This window comes from Colossoma macropomum, unplaced genomic scaffold (assembly GCF_904425465.1).
Source record: "Colossoma macropomum unplaced genomic scaffold, Colossoma_macropomum, whole genome shotgun sequence".
Lineage (NCBI taxonomy): Eukaryota > Metazoa > Chordata > Actinopteri > Characiformes > Serrasalmidae > Colossoma > Colossoma macropomum.
The window spans coordinates 32,584,115-32,602,684 of record NW_023494793.1 but is presented as its reverse complement, the minus strand read 5'-3'; the positions used below and the strand labels follow the sequence as shown (position 1 = coordinate 32,602,684).

Sequence of the window (18,570 nt, the reverse complement as noted above, 5' to 3'; positions counted from 1 at the left end):
GTGTGTGTATTTTCACTTGATCTTATATCAGGGGTGCATGTTTTGATAAGAGGTTACCAAATGTGTTTTTGCTAAAATACAGGGATGGCATGATTCCAGTTTTTTTTTAACTGTTATTGAAACCTTGAGTATCATCGAGTACCAGTCTGATGTATTTTTCTATAATGAACCATTTTTAATTAAAGCACTTCAAATATCATCAACATCTAACATTAGGCTATCATGCTGAAACTACCCAAACACTACTACCCCACAGAAAAAAATACACAGCTAACAACATCGCATTCGTGCTATTTCAGGCTAGATTTGTTACAGGATTGGATCAGATTCATTCTTTTTTACCCTCTGATATCCAAACCAGCATTTTCTACTCATGTCAGCCCGATACAGACACCTGCTATCAGAATGGATCCCTAATAAAATAATAAAGTTTATCAGGATGTTGTTTATTATGGTTGCAGCCTACTTTATAAAGCCCTTGAGAAATATTTCTTGAAATATCATTTTGTTTGTTTGTTTGTTTTTAATGTTTGTTTACCATTTGGATACTCTGGACATGAGCTTGGTCAAAATAGTGGTCTTTTCAGGTCCAATTTATGTTACAGAGACACAAAAAAATGTCTATTTAAATAAGAATATGCCTTTTTGTCCTTTCATCACAGCACAGCTTCATTAACTTCATTATCATGCACTAAATGGTTAGAGGGAAGAATGTATAAACAATATATTCAGCAGCTGCTGTAAGAACATCAGTACCTTCTGACTGGATAACTGTATGTTACTACTGAGATTCCTTTTCTCCATGTCGGCATCCTCAGGCCATCTTCTCCTACTAGTTAAACGCGTGGCCACTGCATTGGCCAAGGCGAATCGCCTATTTCTTTACACAGGATATTCTGATTGGTCAGGGTCCGTCACGTCGACTCGTCCAATGAGCGCCGCGTTCTGAGCGTCTTGACCAATGAGCGCAGGCCATCTGTTCTGAGGCGAGAGGAGAAGCTTTGCAAATGATAGAATTGCCGATTGATTTTAGAAAGCACGCTAGCGAGAGATCGCCGGCATTAATGCATGTATTAGGTGGCGTTATAACGTTACTATTTACAAACTAATAGACCTGTTCTTTAGTATCTTTGCCGGCGCTTTGATAAAAGCATACATTTTAAAAAATGACAGTGATGTTTTTGCTTGTTATATCCACGTCGGTCGCCTTAATAACCGCAGAATCGTCTGTGTATTTCCGAGAGCAGTTTGAAGATGGAGGTAACGTGTTCATTTTCGTCCTCACAATACAGTGAAATATATGTGAACAGGCCACATAATTCATTAAATGGATGTTTGTATGGTAGGGAATAGTTATGAAGTTAGGCACCGAGCTTTTGGGATGCTTTTACTCAATTCCATTCGCTAAGCTAGCGCCATTTCTCTCAGTTAACCTAACCTAGCCAGTCACTGGCCAGCAGAGCATCGCTGCAGCTGCTAACGTAGCTCGCTCACTGTTCTGTTAGACATCTCGCTTTAACAGGTCACAGTGTCGTTTATGTATGAGATGTCGTTTTAGTATGATTGCATGCCAGGTCATGAAATGTGGATGCAGGTGGTTTAAACAGCAGTGAATACCTGCATCATAACTGACGAGGATTAAGTTGGCTTCCTGCTCGCCAGCTTCTTGTTCGAATATTCCCGTTCCACCTTAACTGCTGCACCATTTAAGGTGGAACGGGAAAATTCGAATAAGAAGCTGACTTCAGATTCGTTTATAACTGCACGTTTAGTATGGAGCAGTTCAGCCTATGTTACTGTGCCAAGCAGATCGGTGTTCTGAAGTAAACCTATTTGGGGATGGTGTTTCTGTCTTGGTGCAGATGCCTGGAAGAGCCGATGGGTGGAATCAACGCACAAATCCGACTATGGGAAGTTCGTGCTGTCTGCTGGGAAATTTTATGGTGATGCAGAGAAGGACAAGGGTGAGATTTGTGCTTCTCTTGATGTTGAATACTGAGATTCTGATGTTTGTGACTGGCGATTCTAATAAAAGTCCATATGACGATATTTTCAGACTTTGTCACGATTTTAGGGCATCAGTAATAATAATTAAGTTTGGGTTATTACAGTAAATTTATTTATGCTTACTGATAACTTCTACACTATGGTAAAAAAAAATGTCTTACAAAGCTGACATAGCTTGGTTTGATTAGTCTATTCCATTTTGTTCACTGAAAATGACACACAATACTGTAAATGTTAGCCTACTGTTTATTTTGTTTTTATGTTGGAACTGTTCATCATAATCAGAAGCACCCAGCAAATGATGGACATTATGATTAACTATCAGGTCCTGGATATCTTGTGTAAAGTGTAGAGAATATAATGAAAAAAGAAAACGATCCGTTTGTCAACAGGAACACGGCTATTTATTTAGAATTAAATCATGGTTTTGATGCTTGTTATCTGTCAAATATATTGCTATAATATAAAAATGAAAAGCAGTGTACTAGTATAGTCTATATATTGCACATCAGTAATTTTAAGTTGTGTTGTTCTGTTTTGACATATGAGTTAAATAATCCAGCCTGTTCATGGCATCATTATGTTGTACTCTTTGTACTCAAGTTAATGAAATTGACTAAATCAGTAGTAAAATCTGAAAATCTTCTGTAGACTCTGTGATGCTGCAGAACAAGCTATTTCTAATGTTCTAACACATTACTTTATTTGTGAGGTGGTGTAATTTTTAAAGTTTGGTATTATTGTTGATCACTGTTATTTGTCAAATATAGAGTAAGACATGAGTAAGATGTGATTTGTGTTCCTGCACAGGCCTCCAGACCAGCCAGGATGCTCACTTCTACGCCCTCTCATCCCGCTTCAAGGAATTCAGCAACAAGGACCAGCCGCTAGTTGTGCAGTTTACAGTCAAACATGAGCAGAGTATAGACTGTGGAGGAGGCTACATTAAGCTGTTCCCATCAGACCTCAAACAAGAAGAAATGCATGGAGATTCCACATACAACATTATGTTTGGTGAGAACTTCAGGCTTAAGCTTATTTTATGGAATGTATAAGCATGTTTTGTGTTCAGTGCACAATTGAAGACAGTTAAGAAAATAATTCTGTAACTGTTTTAGGTCCTGATATCTGTGGCCCTGGCACCAAGAAGGTTCATGTCATCTTCCACTACAAGGGCAAGAATCATTTGATCAACAAAGATATCAGATGCAAGGTAAAGTCAGTCCCAAAGTGTTTTCACCAAACACACATTCTTCTCATTCCATCTTCTTATCTTTATCATTGCAAAAAACACTTCAGTAATCTTTACAATGTGTCTTTGTTAAGGATGATGAACACTCCCACTTGTACACACTGATTGTTAACCCAGACAACACATATGAAGTGAAAATTGACAACAAGAAAGTGGAGTCTGGATCTTTGGAGGATGACTGGGACTTCCTGCCACCGAAGAAGATCAAAGATCCTGATGCCAAGAAGCCTGAGGACTGGGACGAGAAGGAGAAGATCGACGATCCCGATGACAAGAAACCCGAGGTGGGTTGCTGAGCGAAACTGAATGGAACCTGAACTTATCAATGATAAATGTGTTTAAGACAGATCTGGTAAGACATTTAAAAAAAAAAAGAGCATCTGATTAGTAGTAGCAAAAAGAGGCATCAGAACCGAGATCAGAGGTTTAGGGGATTTTTCATTTGCCACTTGACTGAAAAATCAAGTTTTGTGTTGTTTACATTTCACCTCCATGCATCATGTTTGTTTTGTATAGCTTAAGTGATCTTTGCTAAGTTAGACAATACGTAACACTACTCAAATGGTACACCTGAAATACCTGTTTTTTTCTCTAAAGTTGTGTTTTTCTGTGGTTTTCTGTAGGACTGGGACAAGCCTGAGAATATCCCTGATCCTGATGCCAAGAAGCCTGATGACTGGGACGATGAGATGGATGGAGAATGGGAGCCTCCTATGGTTACTAACCCTGAATACAAGGTACATAAGGCATATAATAATTAGAGAGACACCACTGTTAACTTTTACATGACAGTGTGCAGAGATTGACCTTAAATTCTTTTGTAAGGCATATATAACGTAAGTCAGAAATATGTGGACTGGTTATAGATCATGAGGCAGTTTCTGCCTAGAATGGGCCTAAAGAAACCCCAAATGAAATATTGGAAGTCAGCTGTTCAATTATAGAACTTAACTATAAATGCATTGAAAAGTCTTTGACAGTCTTTGTTTGTTTGAAGTATCAGACAGATACCTTTCTGCTACCTCTCTGAAATGAGTGTCTTTATAAATGGTGAAAATAACCTGCAACAAGTTTTCTGTGCAGAAATTATTAAATGTCACTTTAAGACTGTATTCAGTGCATCTGTGGTAATTTTCGAAAATATCTTTTGAGTAGAGGAAAAGATTTTTATGTTCAGAGCTGTAGCACAGGCACAGCAGAAATGGTTTGAGAAAACATAGTGAATTGCTTTTACCTTTTTCTAGGGTGAATGGAAGCCAAAACAGATTGACAATCCTTCCTACAAGGGAAAATGGGTGCATCCTGAAATTGATAATCCTGAGTATACTGCCGATCCTGAGATCTACAAATACAATAGCATTGGTGTGATCGGATTGGACCTGTGGCAGGTATGGTTGCTATTTAACTCTCTCTCTCTCTCTCTCTATATATATATATGTATAGATATATATATATTTTTTTTTGTTTTTACAAAAGTCTATTCAGGAGACCTTTATATTATTTTTGGTACATGTACTGTGCTTAGTGTTCCTCTTAGAATACAGAGAAGAATACTTGTTTATGCCATTGAATAAATCTTTTTATATTTGCTGACATATTTTACTTTACTGTTTTTTGGATTAGGTGAAGTCTGGCACCATTTTTGACAACTTTTTAATCACGAACGACCCAAAACTGGCTGAAGAGGTTGGCGATGAGACTTGGGGTGCAACAAAGGTAAGTTCTTAGCTGCAGATGGTTCTTAAAATTTAGGTCAGTGGATAAAAAGTATTTGACCATTAAAATTGGTCAAAAAGAACATGCCTATTACATTGACACTTTCCATCTCAACTCTACAAACATTAATAAAAATATACTAGATAGTTGCTGAGAAGCTGAATATCAAACTGTTAAAGCAATGATAATGTTCTTATGTCAGACTATAGTGCTGCTGTATAAGATATAAAATGGTGTATTGACATGTCAGCATATTTTCTTGTAACTTGAAATGTAAGCCTGTATTGAACATTAATATCGTGTGCAAAGAGTAAAAGTTAACCAATAACTTTTTTCTAGTCTTTACATGACCTCCATTTTTGGTATGGTACTATTTGAGACAATACTTGTTTTGTGGACCTTACAGTGAGTGATCAAGCTGCCTGCTTAAATATTTGACGTCTTTGGCCATCACTAGAATGTTCCAAGTGTGAGAGAAAAAGATATTATGCATTAAGTGCCCCCGTGTGGTTTTATAAAAGAACTACAGGTGAAACCAGTAAAATTAAAGAATACAATATAGATAATTTTTTTTAAATATAACAAAAATAAAACATTTTTTCTGTATAGAAAAACTTGTGATTTGTTAGCAAAATAACTGAAACAGTTTTATTTCTGTTTATGTCTTATTGCAAGACTTCTTGTTGTGAAAAGTGTGGATTTTACAGGGATGGAAATCTGCTGACCTGAAAACCATATCAAAGGGGAATTTCACTGAATTGTCAAAATTTATAAATTTAATCGCTGGGATGTAAATGAAGTCGTTTAGCTTGGTTTGACCTGAAATTGCACTGTAGAGAACTTACTGAATTATTTGCAATGCTGTTGATAAGAACCAGGGGTCGCAATGTCTACAACATAAATATAGTCATTTTATTTGCTATCCAAAACCAGTGACCCTCCATGAGTCTTGAGTTTTTTATGTGTAACACTCACAAAATGGTAGCAAATCTGGGGGGAAAAAAAATAATGTTTTCTTTGTGTACTATTTTGCCTTACAACTCCATACGCTTACCTGTATGCATAAATAGCTTTTAGAATTTTTTTAAGCCAAAACCTTACTGAAAAAAACAACAATGTTTCAGGCAAGATAGCAGTAACCATTTCAGGTAGTAACTTTATGTGAGGGAGCTTTTAGAATCGTTAAACTCAATGTCTGGTTCCTATCGCCACCACTGTGAACAATTCTGACTCGCAAGTTTCTCTAGAATGATTTCACATTAAATCACTCTGAATGGCTTGATTTACGTCTACACTTTTTGTCTTATGCTTTAATTACACAAACATTTTGAAAAATCTGTGAAATTCCCCTTTATCAATAACAATGATGTTTTATCGAAAACAGTGTTAGCTGATGCGCTTACGTCTGTACTTATCTCATGTGCCTTAAATAACCAATGCCTAAACTAATGGAACTGGTGGGCAGTAATTTGACTGGTCACTGACTGGTCGTTACCATGTTCTGCCCAAACAGGATGCTGAAAAAAAGATGAAGGACAGTCAAGAAGAGGAGGAGAGAAAGAAACGTGAAGAAGAGGAAAAGAAAAGAAGGGAAGAGGCAAAGGAGGAGGCAGAAGAGGAAGAAGAGGACAAAGAAGAAGAGGAGGAGGAGGATGAAGAAGAGGAAGAGGAAGAAGATGAGGAAGAGGAGGAAGAAACAGACTCTAAACTCAAGGATGAGTTGTAGATTTAAAGAGGAACTCATGAAGAACTGTCTTGTCTCCTGTTACCGGGGGGGAATGTTGCAGAGAACTGGACTATGCTGGACATTCTTTTTGTCTCTTAGATTGGACATTTGACCGAAATGTTAACAACTGTACATCAAGCTTCATCACCGTAACACCAAGCATGTCCCAGATCCCCCTGTATTTTCAGGAAAGTAGTGTTAAGAGGAAGTGGTCTGAGAGGAAGTCTCCCTTTATGAAATGCAAATGAGTTTGGTGAAATTGTATGTCTGTGTTTACAAAAAAAAACACCAGAGGACTGTGGTGGTTTGGGGACATTATGCAATATGACTAGGACATTTGAGTGGTTTCACACAAAACACTATAATAGTTTGATAACACTAAAATCATTTCTAAAAACAGTTCAACTAATTCTGTAATGTAAGGAAGCTCTGTGACTACTGTTCAGTTGAATTTTCTTTTTTTCCATTTTGTCTTCATTCAGTTCCATCACTGTGCATATCTGATCTAAGTTATATTGGCATGTAGCAGCCTGGATTCCAACAGATTGCTCCCCACTTTCCATCCTTGAAATGCCTGTTTTGTGAATGAGAGTCTTTGTAGATTCTTTTTGTTTATTTCCAACTCTAACCTCAAAGTCAAGATAAAATTGTACTGTTACTGTTTGACATCTTAACAGACTTGTTTGCAGACCTCTGAATTTAACACAGTTCTGTTCTCAAACTTGACCATTGTAAAAATGCACTGCTGTACACTAAACCAGATAGAAATAATGTGAAGCTGATTTCATGAGCCAGCAAGTTCAGCCCTGATTAGAGATTAAATACAACTCTGCTCAAAGATACCAGAAGTGTAACCCAAAGTAACTTGCTCACACATGAATCCATCTTTGCATTTCAGCTTTGATCAATACACCTCATATTTCACCAAACAAAATGATATTTGACCCTTTTAAGATGTTTTGTACTTTTTTGTGTTTGAGGGAAAAATGCATAGTTGTAGAGAGGTCTGATATGAACGATGGCCTACTGTATAATAACACACAAATACTGTTTACTGCTCATTTTGTGTCTCTCTTTGAGTTATCATTGAGCACTTGCTCACCAGCAGATGAATCTAGTGGAGTGTTAGAGATTTTATGCTTATAAGATAATCCCATTTTTTCAATTTCTGTATTATCCAGAGATGTAAACGAAGTCATCCAGAGTGGTTTCACACACCATTCAAGAGAAACTTGCCTCATGGGAAAACTACCATACAAAATGGTTATTAATACATTGCCTGAGCCATTATTTTATGATAGTTTGTAGATGAGGTTTTGGCTTAAAACATCTTTAAACATTGTTGTGTGACAAAATGGTATCCAAAGAAAGATTATTTTTACAGATTTACTGCTAATTCACCATATAAACGTCAGTAGATGTGTAGATTTATTGGTCATTTTTGGATAGCAAATGAAATGACATTTGTGTTGTAGCATTGTGACCCCTGGTTCCACTCGCCACCACTGTAAAGAAATCTGAGTAAGTAAATTTCTCTTCAATGAAAGATTTCACATCAAAACTTTCTGTATGACTCACTTTATATCTATGTGAATTATGCAGAATGTTTAAAAAATTGGAGTTTCCCTTTACGTGCCCTCATGTGCACTTAAGGGCACTTCATAGATTAATTCTTTTTTAAAATGGCAAACAAATGTGATGGAATGTTAGATTAGCACTGTCCTTGTTAATGTTTCATATTATCTAGATGTGTAAGTTACATTCACTGCCACATTTCCCAACTGTTTGGGAATTCTAAAATAGAAATTAACCTGAATATTCAGCTAAAATACGCTTCCGATAGGAAATATATATACAGAAATTCCTCCTTAGTCTAGGCCTAGTTTTACTCTAGCAAACCAGCACTGAAGCTTGTGTTAACATTAATGAATATGAATACAGGTTTTATATTCTCAAATCAATTTTAATACCAATACCTCTACAACTTTAATGAGGGAAAAATATAAACCATAGCTGATTTACAGTTAATTCAGAATGCCTTAAATCAAGTCTCTTTAAGCCTTAAACCGCTGAAGGTATGTTGTAGCTTTAAATCAATGTAAACATTAAGACTGGAAACGTTTATCAAAGGAATCAAAAGTTCAAGGCAGACCTGTGTTCCATTTCCCAACATAATTCACACCTTCAGGTGTGTCACTTGAGGTTTATGGATGGGGTGGCTAAGCCTGTACTAGCAGGGTCTGGGGACTTGGTCCCCAAGGAGAACTTATTTTAATGGCCCCAAATGTCTGTTTATTATGAACTTTTAGATTAGCAACAGCCAGAAAAATGATCTAAAATGGCAAGTTAGTCAGTTAGCACCCAGTAGATCTTTCTCTTCATAGTTTGCATTAAGTGCAGAGCTAGTATGACTTAGAATTTCCATATACAGGTTGTGGATTTGAGGAATATAAAATTGTGTTGCGATGTTATGATCAACACCTGGTTAACTTTTCACCGTCATTAACTTTCTGTAAACAACAATATATGGCAAATACTGGTGCCACTGTTTCCAAATACTGACGAGAAATATAAAGAGCTGTCAATGGTAATATTTCTATCTCCGTCGCTCGTTAACAATTACTTTCACTATGAAGTGAAGTTTCTTCAAACTAGTTGGCTTGTCGGCTAGCTAGCTAATGTTAGCGTTATCCTATTCGCTTTTTTGCCTGCCATGAACCCAAAGTTAGCTAGCGAACAAGCCACTGAGTAAACTTATTTCAGTGAGCTTTTATAGCCAAAATCCTGTCTTCAGCTACAGCGTTTGCCGACTCGCGTTACTTTTGCAGAGGGACCCCCCAGGTCTGATATGATTGGCTTACAACTCATAAGGTCTGATATGATTGGCTTAGAACTTACGACGTCTGATATGATTGGCCGAGCTGGGGTCCACCTTTCCCGTAAATTTCTGGTGGCGGGGCAGAGGCAACGATGTATTAGCGCAGTAGCATCCTTCAGGTCGCGCCCTGTTATCACAGTATATTGTGAAGTTGGAGACGCGTTAGCACTGTTGAATACTGAAGAATATATGAAAATAAACTATAATAATAATTTGAACCAGTATATTTATTTGGGAAGTGGGGTAAATAACATAAAAACAGGCCACCTTTAAAACAGGTATAACCCACAAATCCACTTTTTACACGGTATAATACCAATATACCTCACAGGTCGTCGTGTAAACGTACTGTATATAAACATGAGCTCCTTACCTCTTTAATTTAAAGCGTGAAACGAGTTTGTAATTTGATTCCTTTTCTTTAAGGAATCCACGCCAGTTTTTGGCCAGCGTCTGCAGCCAACAGTGTAGACTGTGGGCGTTCCGCATGTCGTTCCAGTACATTGCGGATCCAGCGCCGGGTTTTCCAGCATCCCTATATTGCCCCATTGCCTATCGCAGCGCAGGGTGATGGACTAGTGGGAACAGAAACATTATGGCTGCCAGTCTTTCCCTGACTCAGGTAATACTGCTTCTGAACACAAATTTAACTCTCATTTTCACACTTTTTCACGGTTATCTTCAACGTATCATCAGATTGCTGCGCGTTAATAAGTTTTAAAGTTGGACACGGCCGTGGCCTCTGTTGTTTGAAGTTGTTTTTGCAGCCACTGCTTGGAAAAAAGTTTCTAGCGAGCTAGCTGCCTGATCTTAGCTAGGGACTGCGAGAAGGGCGTAGGTTAGTTTGTGTCAGTTTTGAACTGGGTGGGTTTCGAGTTTTTCCTTTGTGTTTTTACAGTATCTGGTCACCCGATACAGGTTTATTCCCGCTTTGAAGTAGAACTTTAATCGCACTGGGACCTTTCAGCCCCGACTGACAGAACGTGCAAAATGTTTGACCAAAATGAGGCGTTTAAGTAGAACTGGGAAAACTTTAAGTCGATCTTAACGGTTTTGCAGTGTGAGCAAAGTTTGCAAAAATGTTTAGAAACTTGTCCGTCTCAGTGCTAATCGCCCTGACAGTGCTGTCAGCTCTGACTGAACGGCAGTCAGATGTCTGTATTTTTTGATCGCATAAGTTTTCAGGACGGAGACAGCAGCAGGAAGCGCTTTTGGACTGTAGTATTGGGTTCAGGATCTGCTTGTTAGCCAGCTAGCTTTTTTGCTCATGCGTCTGTCAGCATTTGATAAATAAATATACTATTTATAGCGACGTCGAAGTTTTGTCGAGTCGTGTCATGTTGTTTTCTGTCGCCCAACTGTATTATTTTAATCTCTTGCAACTTTCGTTAGCAGTTTTTTCGAGTTTGTAAACTAACGTTAGCTGACTAGCTAGCGAGCTAGCTCCCTCGCTGCAAGGTAGTGTCGCTAGCAGGCTAGCTCCCCTCCTAGGCTAATTGTTGGCTAATAGCGTTATTTCACTTTTTTGCGTGTAAACCCAGTCATATAAGGCGTCTTTTACGCACGCTAACTAGGTTAAATAAGTGGAGTTTCCATAAGTTATAAACACCTAAGCTGCAATGCTATCTGCTCGTTACTTGTAGGAGTAATGTTAGTTTATTACCTAGGTGGCTATGTTGATAGGCATAGTTCCTCATTTTGAAAGCTACAAGCATGTTCTGTCTGGCAGCTAGTTGCTTTAGTGCTGTGAAACTACCACAGATCTGTATTACAATGAAATGTCTTTTTTTGAGGAACGTTTAAAAAATTAACTTGCCATCATGCGGTTTAGAAAGCCCAATGCTTCATTAAAGGTCATACATTTCATTTGTTATGTATACGTCATTCTTATTTTGTCGGACTTAAAATACAGAAATATCAGAAGTCTATGTGAAGAGGAAGCTGGCTATTTAGGGGGCTGAGTTTGGCGAGAGGCAGTTAACGACATACAAACAGCATAATGCTGCAGAGTTGCATATACACTACATGTCCACGCGACTGCACACACCTGCCCATCCAACGGTCCTTCTGAAAGCAGTGTATTAAAGGGGATTTTTGTGCATAATTCTGTCGTTGTGGAGGAAACAGTCTTTCAGAGTGGTTTGATGTAAAATGCTTCATTTTAGAGAAAATTACTGACTCAGATTTGCCCTGCATGTACCCCTCCAGGGTAGGGATGGATTAAAATAAATGGATTAACAAGACGTTCTAGGCCAAAACTTTATGACCAAACTATTGCACAGCAGTAGACGTCAGGCAGCGTGTTCATAACCATTTTGTGTAATAACTTTTTTTGTGAAGGAGCTTTTAGAGCTTTTAGTTCCTATCACCACCACTGTGAACAGTTCTGACTCAGCAAGTTTCTCTAGAATGGAACATCTCACATCAAACCACTCTGACTTTTGTCTACATCTTAACCACTTAATTATGTGGAAATTTAGAAAATTTGGTGGGGTTCCTTTTCAGTAGGGAGTTTGTCCCACTTTGCTGCACTAACAGCCTCTGCTTTTCTGGGAAGGCATTACACTAGATGTTGGACCATTGCTGTGAGGATTTCATTGGATTCACCCACAAGAGCAGTAGAGAGGTCAGGTACCGATGTTGGACTATTAGTTCTGGAGTACAAATGTCACTCCAGCTCATCCCAAAGCTATTTGATTCTGCTTCATCACTCCAGTGCCACTGCTCAACAGCCCAGCGTTGGGGGCTTTATACTTTCTAGCAGACACTTGGCCTTGGTTATGGTGATATTAGGCTCATGTGTGGTTGCTCTAGAGCGTTCCATTCTATTGACAATTCTTTCCTATAGAGATTATACATATTCTAGTGAAGCACCCTAAGGCGTTTCAATCAGAAGAAGTTATGGTTAATTTGTCTTATTAAACAAGACAAGGCTCAACAACAGATGGAACACTAAAGAGATGCTGTGAAAGGAATTATTCAGTAATAGTCATTTTCACCGTTAGATTGTTATGCATGCTTACTTACATGGTTACTAAAGACACTTATTGACTTATTAGGATTGCCATAACTGAAAGAAAACATTTGTGATAAGTTGTGGAAAATGTTTCTACAGATTATGCAGTTGTAATTATAAATTATGAACAAGTATGAAAAGTAAATGTTTGGGTTCCAGAATTTTGCCAGACAACATCTTAATATACATCAGTAACTGTAGATGGGACACAGAATTGTGAGGCTGAAATCGAGAGGGTAGATCACTAGGAATGAAATTGGACCTACTTGACTTATTGATTTGAGAAGATGTCTTTGCGATTAGTTGTTGCTTTGCGTGCTTTCATGTTTTTGAGCTGAACATTTATTCATTTTTATATCAGAATCACAGTTTGAAAGAGTGCAACAGCTGTAGTTTTTGTTATATCTCACACTGTTGTTTTAACCAGTTGCAAGTGGGACAATTTAACTTAATAGTGCAGAGCTAGTGAACTGGCAGTTTGGCATTCAGCATTCAAGCCTTACATTTGAAAACGTTATGGACTGGTCTTCTTGGCGGGCAAAAAGCCCATGTCTTAATTTCTAGAAAACGATCACATTCGCAATACAGGTCAGAAAAATGACATGAGACATTTTCCTCAAATTGTTCACCTCTATGGAGAATGACACTTCAATATGATTATTATGTTGAGGCAAGGTAATTATTAAAGTTATTATAAAGTTATGAAGATCCAGTTGGCCTGATCATTTTCAGTTTCTTTGTTCATCCTTGTGAAATGTCACTGGGAAGTGATTAACTTGGAAATTTGATTGACTAATGGCCTGCCTTGAGGTCAGTTGAGCAAACATGCATTATTCTTCCTTACCTTTATGAGCCATAAAGTTGAACAAAAGGTGTGTGTGCATGTGGTTCAGTTTGTGAATGGATAGAAAGAATACTCTGGACGTCACAAGTTAGCATTCCTTTTTTTTTTAAAGTAAATATTTTTGTTTGATAGTTTATTTGATTTACTTTCTGCAGTGCAAGGCTGTTTTCACACCACTGTGTGTGTGTGTGTGTGTGTATATGTGTGTGTGTGTGTATGGCCTTTGTTAAACAGCATTCCAAATTCACAATCATAAATTCTCATCTGGTTCCCAGATGGCCTTGCTGTTCTCCTTTAGGTGTTGGGTGACTTTTGCAACAAAATATTTTGTCTCTCTGGCTGTTTGGTAGGGATGAGTGCCAAAACTCGCTTCTCAAAATTCACATAGATGTTTTCAAGCACCAAAACGTGTCCTGTGCTATAGGCAAAATATGCATCATAAACGATATCTATTTGTGACCATAATCTATTCTCAGTTATGTAATGTCTTTGAAAATCAGTGTCTTGGCCAAAACTTGTAACTCCATCAAAGTTCTTGTCATTCTGATGTGGTGTCTGTACCATACAGAGATGAGAGAAGCTCACAAACGTGGTCTACATCAGTCCTAATGAAACATCTGAAAAGATTTAAAAAAAATTCAGCATAGTTTGCTGAGATGTAAACTGACTCCTTCAGAGTGCTGTGATGTGAAATGGTAAATGTCTTCTGCTTTTACATGTAATCATATATGATGATACTAAAATATTGGTAAATATTTTTTCTGGGTCTGTTTTGCCTCATATGACCCTGCATGTACCTTTATCACAAAACTATCATAAAACATGTCTCAGGCATCCGGCAATATATTCATTACCATTACATGTAATAACTTTCAGTCAGGTAATTTTTAGAGGCATTTAACACATCTGGTTCTTGACACTACTGCTATAAACAGTTCCAGCTGGGTAAGTTTCTCTAGAGTGGTGTTTTTCACGTCAGACCTCTCTTAATGACTTTGTGTACCTCTTAACCATTTAATTATGTAGAAATCATTAAAAATCCAGAAAATTCCACTTTAATTTTTGTCAAAACTACAATTCTCTTATTTTGTCAGTGATGTGAGACAAAAATGTCCAGATTCAGTTTGTCAGCTTGTCAAATGACATAGAAATCTATGCTGTTCAGACTGAGACACTCTGGTTCTGTAACTTGGAAAACATCTTTATTTGAAATGTTCTGATGAGAACCAATTAAAAATATATCAATTTGTTATTATTTTTAACTTCAGCATAGTGGTATTGGTACCAGTGTCACAATTTCAGATGATACTGTACTGTTTGGTAGGTTTTATTTGGTAAATTTAGTAATACGTGAACGTTTGTGGACTTGTCTTAGTGTAATTAACTTCTTTTCATTGATATACAGCTTTCAAGTGGGAACCCTGTCTATGACAAGTATTATCGACAGGTAAGCATCCAAACTTTATGTTTGAAACGACATATGTGTATTTACTTGAGCAAAATTGAATTTTTGAAATAAATTTGAAAGAGTAGGCAGTGATATGAGCTGCTTTGCATGTGGAGCTTTTTGAAAGTAGTCCTCTCTGTAAGAAGACGCCTCTTTGAATAAGTTATGACCTACGCTCATGCTGCTACCCAAACCAGTGAGTGATAATGAGACATTAGTGAATGAAGCAGCCTGTGGGGATTATCGCGTGGTTGAAGCTTCTTGTTGTGTGTGCCTTTGTTAATGGCTCACTCCAGCCAAGCTTTCCGATAAAGCATTTGTGTGATCCTTTAGAAATATTTTTGCAGGAAATGATATATCAAATAATAATTATGAAAAATAAAATTTTCATATAGACAAAGGAAGAATATATCATTGTTTCTAAACACCAGTCTGTCTTCGTTGTATTATTTAGTTCACTATTTAAGAAGGCTTTAAGGCAATATTTATCAAATTCAGTCCTGTACGGCCAAATAAATGACTGCAGAATTTAGTTTTTGCCTTGCTGTTACATGTTGTTAATATTTACTGTGACAATGTTAAAGCCTGGGCTGAATTTTTTTTTTAATGTACCAGTCTTATGTGATTTTGCTGAATATTTGCAGTATGTCGTGCAGTGTGTTGCTTGGAAATGAATGATTTCAAACAATATAAGACATTATAATGTTATAAATAACTGAAATTTCGGTCATGTTGACCCTTAAAAAACTACCGTTTGTATTAGAATAGTTAATGCACAAGTCCTGCATTAAGAGCAAGATGGACGGTGACAGTTGCTTCCTCCTCTCTTTCTGTGCAGGTCGATCCATCTGGCAGTGGGCGAGTAGCAGCCGCCGATGCGGCCTTGTTCTTGAAAAGGTCTGGCCTTTCAGACCTGGTCCTAGGCAAGGTAATGTCGATAGCAGTGCACATATATAAGCACTTCAAACATGCACACATAGGCATGTGGGAAGTAAAGATCAATATATTGATGAAAGTGCTTCTAGAGCCATTTGTAGTAGCTTTGCTGTAATGATTCTTTTTACCTGTAGCTGTAAGAGATATTTATATTTGTGACTAGAAGCAATTACTACTGCTTTAGCTCTGTTTAATAACAATTCATTGTCAACCATGTACTCTAGCTATGGAATATGTTTAATTCTTGTAATAATGGGGTAAGAAGTATATTCTCTTGTAAGTAAATCTGTAGCCTGCTTATCTGAGGATTGTTTAATGTACTGAATCTTTACTGCTGCCAAGGCTTCTTCTGGCCACTCTTGATTGAATCTGAAAATAATGGGCTCTTGTTTGATTGTTGTTAATAATGGACAGTGAGCCATATCAGTCAATGAGTAGTGATGAAGCCTAAAAGGCAAAATGCCTATGCACATAGAGCGTAATACCTCTAAACTCCATATCAGTACTCCATATCCTCCTGTCCATAGTATTGACTGCTTTTGTCTTTTACAGAAAATGTAATAGAAAATAATGATAAATATGTGCAGTTGTAAACCTCAGCAATTCCTAGTTACCTGTAGCTTATATAGAAAAATGTGGTTGTTTTGACAACCAGCAAAATCTTTGGTTCTCAACCCAGGGCTCCACTGTTTTTTGTCATGCAGGCTGTGGATGACAGTGATTATCTCAGAAATATTGCTCCCTTTAAGCTGTTTTGGTGATAAACTATTTTCTCCTTCAGATATGGGACTTGGCAGATTCAGAACGCAAAGGCTTTCTGAACAAACAGGTATCTCTTCTCTGTTAGGAATCTCTACAAAACAATGTAGCATAATTTCTTTATTTGTTCTTTGTTGTCTCGCAAGAGGAAAATTGGTTTGCAGCTATGTCAAATACACATACCAAGAGAAACACCATACAAACAAGTAATTAAAATCACTTTGGTAAAAGGAGAGTACATATGTGTAGGAAGACAAGCGTATTACATTTTTACTTGTCCCTCTTGTTTAGCAAGACGTTCACCCTGGGCATAAAAGAGTATTTAAATCTATTACAGCATGTCTTAGGAAGCATGTAGCATGAGGCTGATGGAAAAAGCTGAAATTTTACAATTTGAGGCTGATTATTAAAAATAATAATAATCATTTCAGGTTTATGTAAGGTGCTTCTCTGAAATAGTCTTAATAAAGACACTCTTAAGCTTTTTTTGTTGTGTAAAGAGTTGGGAAGATTTAAGCTGTTGTGAAGCTTTTTGATTTCTGAGATAATTTGATAGTGATATTTGTTCATCTTTCTCTTTCTAGCAATTTTTTGTTGCACTGCGACTAGTGGCTTGTGCTCAGAATGGCCTCGAAGTTGCACTCAAAAGCCTCAGTGTGGCTGTGCCTCCACCAAAGTTTGTAAGTTGAGTCATCATTTTTCCCTTGAATTTGAATAAGCTTCAAACCTGTAAGCCTGATGAGTAATAATGAAAGAAAAATGGCATGTCAGCTATTTTGTGGCATAAGTAAGATCCTGTTTAAACGGGAGTCCAGTTGTGTGTGTTGTAATGTCCCCTTCTTCTGTTTCCTGACCAGCAGGACACTAGCAGTCCACTCCTTCCTGGAGCCGTGCCTGTTGACAGCCCATGGGCGGTCAAGGTTGGAGATGCCTCCAACCATGGAGGGCTTTATATCAGTAACATGTTAACAACAATAAATTAGATTATGAATAATGTTAGCCAACTGTCTGTATAAAAAAATCATTGTTCATAGTTTATTCTGTTCTGACCTTACATGGCATGTGGTTATGCTCATAATGTGCGTGTGTGTGTATGTGTTTATGGTATAGCCAGAGGAGAAGCTGAAATTTGATGCCATCTTCGACAGTCTGTCGCCAGTGGGTGGCATGCTTACAGGCGACAAGGTCAAACCGGTGCTGCTCAACTCTAAGCTCCCTGTCGATGTCCTGGGCAGGGTAAGCCAGAAGGGGCAGCAGGCATTCTTATTTTAATACTAAGAGGCTGTTACGCCGTGCTGTTTATAATCTTTTTTTCACACTGCATCTGAGACCAGCTTTCCAGTTTGTGTATAGTATGTCAGGATTTGTATTGTGTAAGATTGGCCTAAATCTTCCTAAAAGGCCAACTAAGCCCTGTGTTTGGAGCATATGTGTGGCTTCAGCCTCCAGGTGGCAATGTTGACCAATCTTAATCAAATATATGTTGCAGGTGTGGGAGCTTAGTGACATAGACAGAGATGGAATGCTGGACAAAGATGAGTTTGCAGTGGTGAGTCCTGTGCTGACGGACAGACACACACCCACACCAGGTCCAAAACAGTGCCAACTACAGCCGTCATCAACAGTCATACAGCCTACACAGTTATATCTGTAGTCAGAAATAAGTCCTGTTATGTTATAACCATGTTAGGGTTCATATGATGTAAAATCAGATGTCAGGGTCCCGTCCTCATGGGCCAAAACACTGCAGACTTCAGCACACTGCCACATTAAACACACCTGATCAAGCACATCAGCTAAATAGCAAGGCCTTCCTGAACTGAATTCAGAGCATTAGATGAGGGTAAATGCTAATCTCTGCAGCATTTTGGCCTGGAAGGTTCCCAGTTTGACATGCTTGCCCTAAAGTGCGTAACCATGAACCTAAATATGGAAGTAATTTCAGTTAGATCATCGGTGTCTGTTCCAACTATTCTGTGATTGTAGCCC

At 37.9% G+C, this 18,570-nt stretch overlaps 2 protein-coding genes across 3 annotated transcripts in view; both read left to right on the top strand.

Moving 5' to 3' along the window:
• Nucleotides 1–998: 998 nt before the first annotated feature.
• On the top strand, nucleotides 999–7,762 carry calr (calreticulin). Its single transcript, XM_036579211.1, has 9 exons — nucleotides 999–1,260; nucleotides 1,863–1,964; nucleotides 2,818–3,021; nucleotides 3,126–3,220; nucleotides 3,334–3,543; nucleotides 3,883–3,996; nucleotides 4,504–4,647; nucleotides 4,883–4,975; nucleotides 6,489–7,762. The coding sequence occupies exons 1-9, from the start codon at nucleotides 1,167–1,169 to the stop codon at nucleotides 6,699–6,701; spliced, it is 1,269 nt and encodes a 422-aa protein (XP_036435104.1). The 5' UTR covers nucleotides 999–1,166; the 3' UTR covers nucleotides 6,702–7,762.
• A 2,345-nt stretch (nucleotides 7,763–10,107) lies between these two features.
• eps15 (epidermal growth factor receptor pathway substrate 15) overlaps nucleotides 10,108–18,570 on the top strand; it is a 37,414-nt gene continuing 28,951 nt past the window's right edge. Inside the window, exons 1-8 of one of the 2 annotated variants that reach the window (XM_036579210.1) lie at nucleotides 10,108–10,201; nucleotides 14,845–14,886; nucleotides 15,725–15,814; nucleotides 16,604–16,651; nucleotides 17,166–17,261; nucleotides 17,442–17,501; nucleotides 17,692–17,817; nucleotides 18,071–18,130. In XM_036579210.1, coding sequence (XP_036435103.1) covers nucleotides 10,175–10,201; nucleotides 14,845–14,886; nucleotides 15,725–15,814; nucleotides 16,604–16,651; nucleotides 17,166–17,261; nucleotides 17,442–17,501; nucleotides 17,692–17,817; nucleotides 18,071–18,130 — 549 coding nt within the window. In that variant the 5' untranslated portion in view covers nucleotides 10,108–10,174. Of the gene's footprint in view, nucleotides 10,202–14,844; nucleotides 14,887–15,724; nucleotides 15,815–16,603; nucleotides 16,652–17,165; nucleotides 17,262–17,438; nucleotides 17,502–17,691; nucleotides 17,818–18,070; nucleotides 18,131–18,570 lie in introns of both variants that reach the window. The other variant, XM_036579209.1, reaches the window with a different exon arrangement.

Coding starts and splice junctions, on each gene's coding strand:
- calr (XM_036579211.1), top strand. CDS start 1,167: ATGACAGTGATGTTTTTGCTTGTTATATCCACGTCGGTCGCCTTAATA. Junction 1,965..2,817: donor TGATGCAGAGAAGGACAAGG/GTGAGATTTGTG, acceptor GTTCCTGCACAG/GCCTCCAGACCAGCCAGGAT. Junction 3,221..3,333: donor ACAAAGATATCAGATGCAAG/GTAAAGTCAGTC, acceptor GTCTTTGTTAAG/GATGATGAACACTCCCACTT.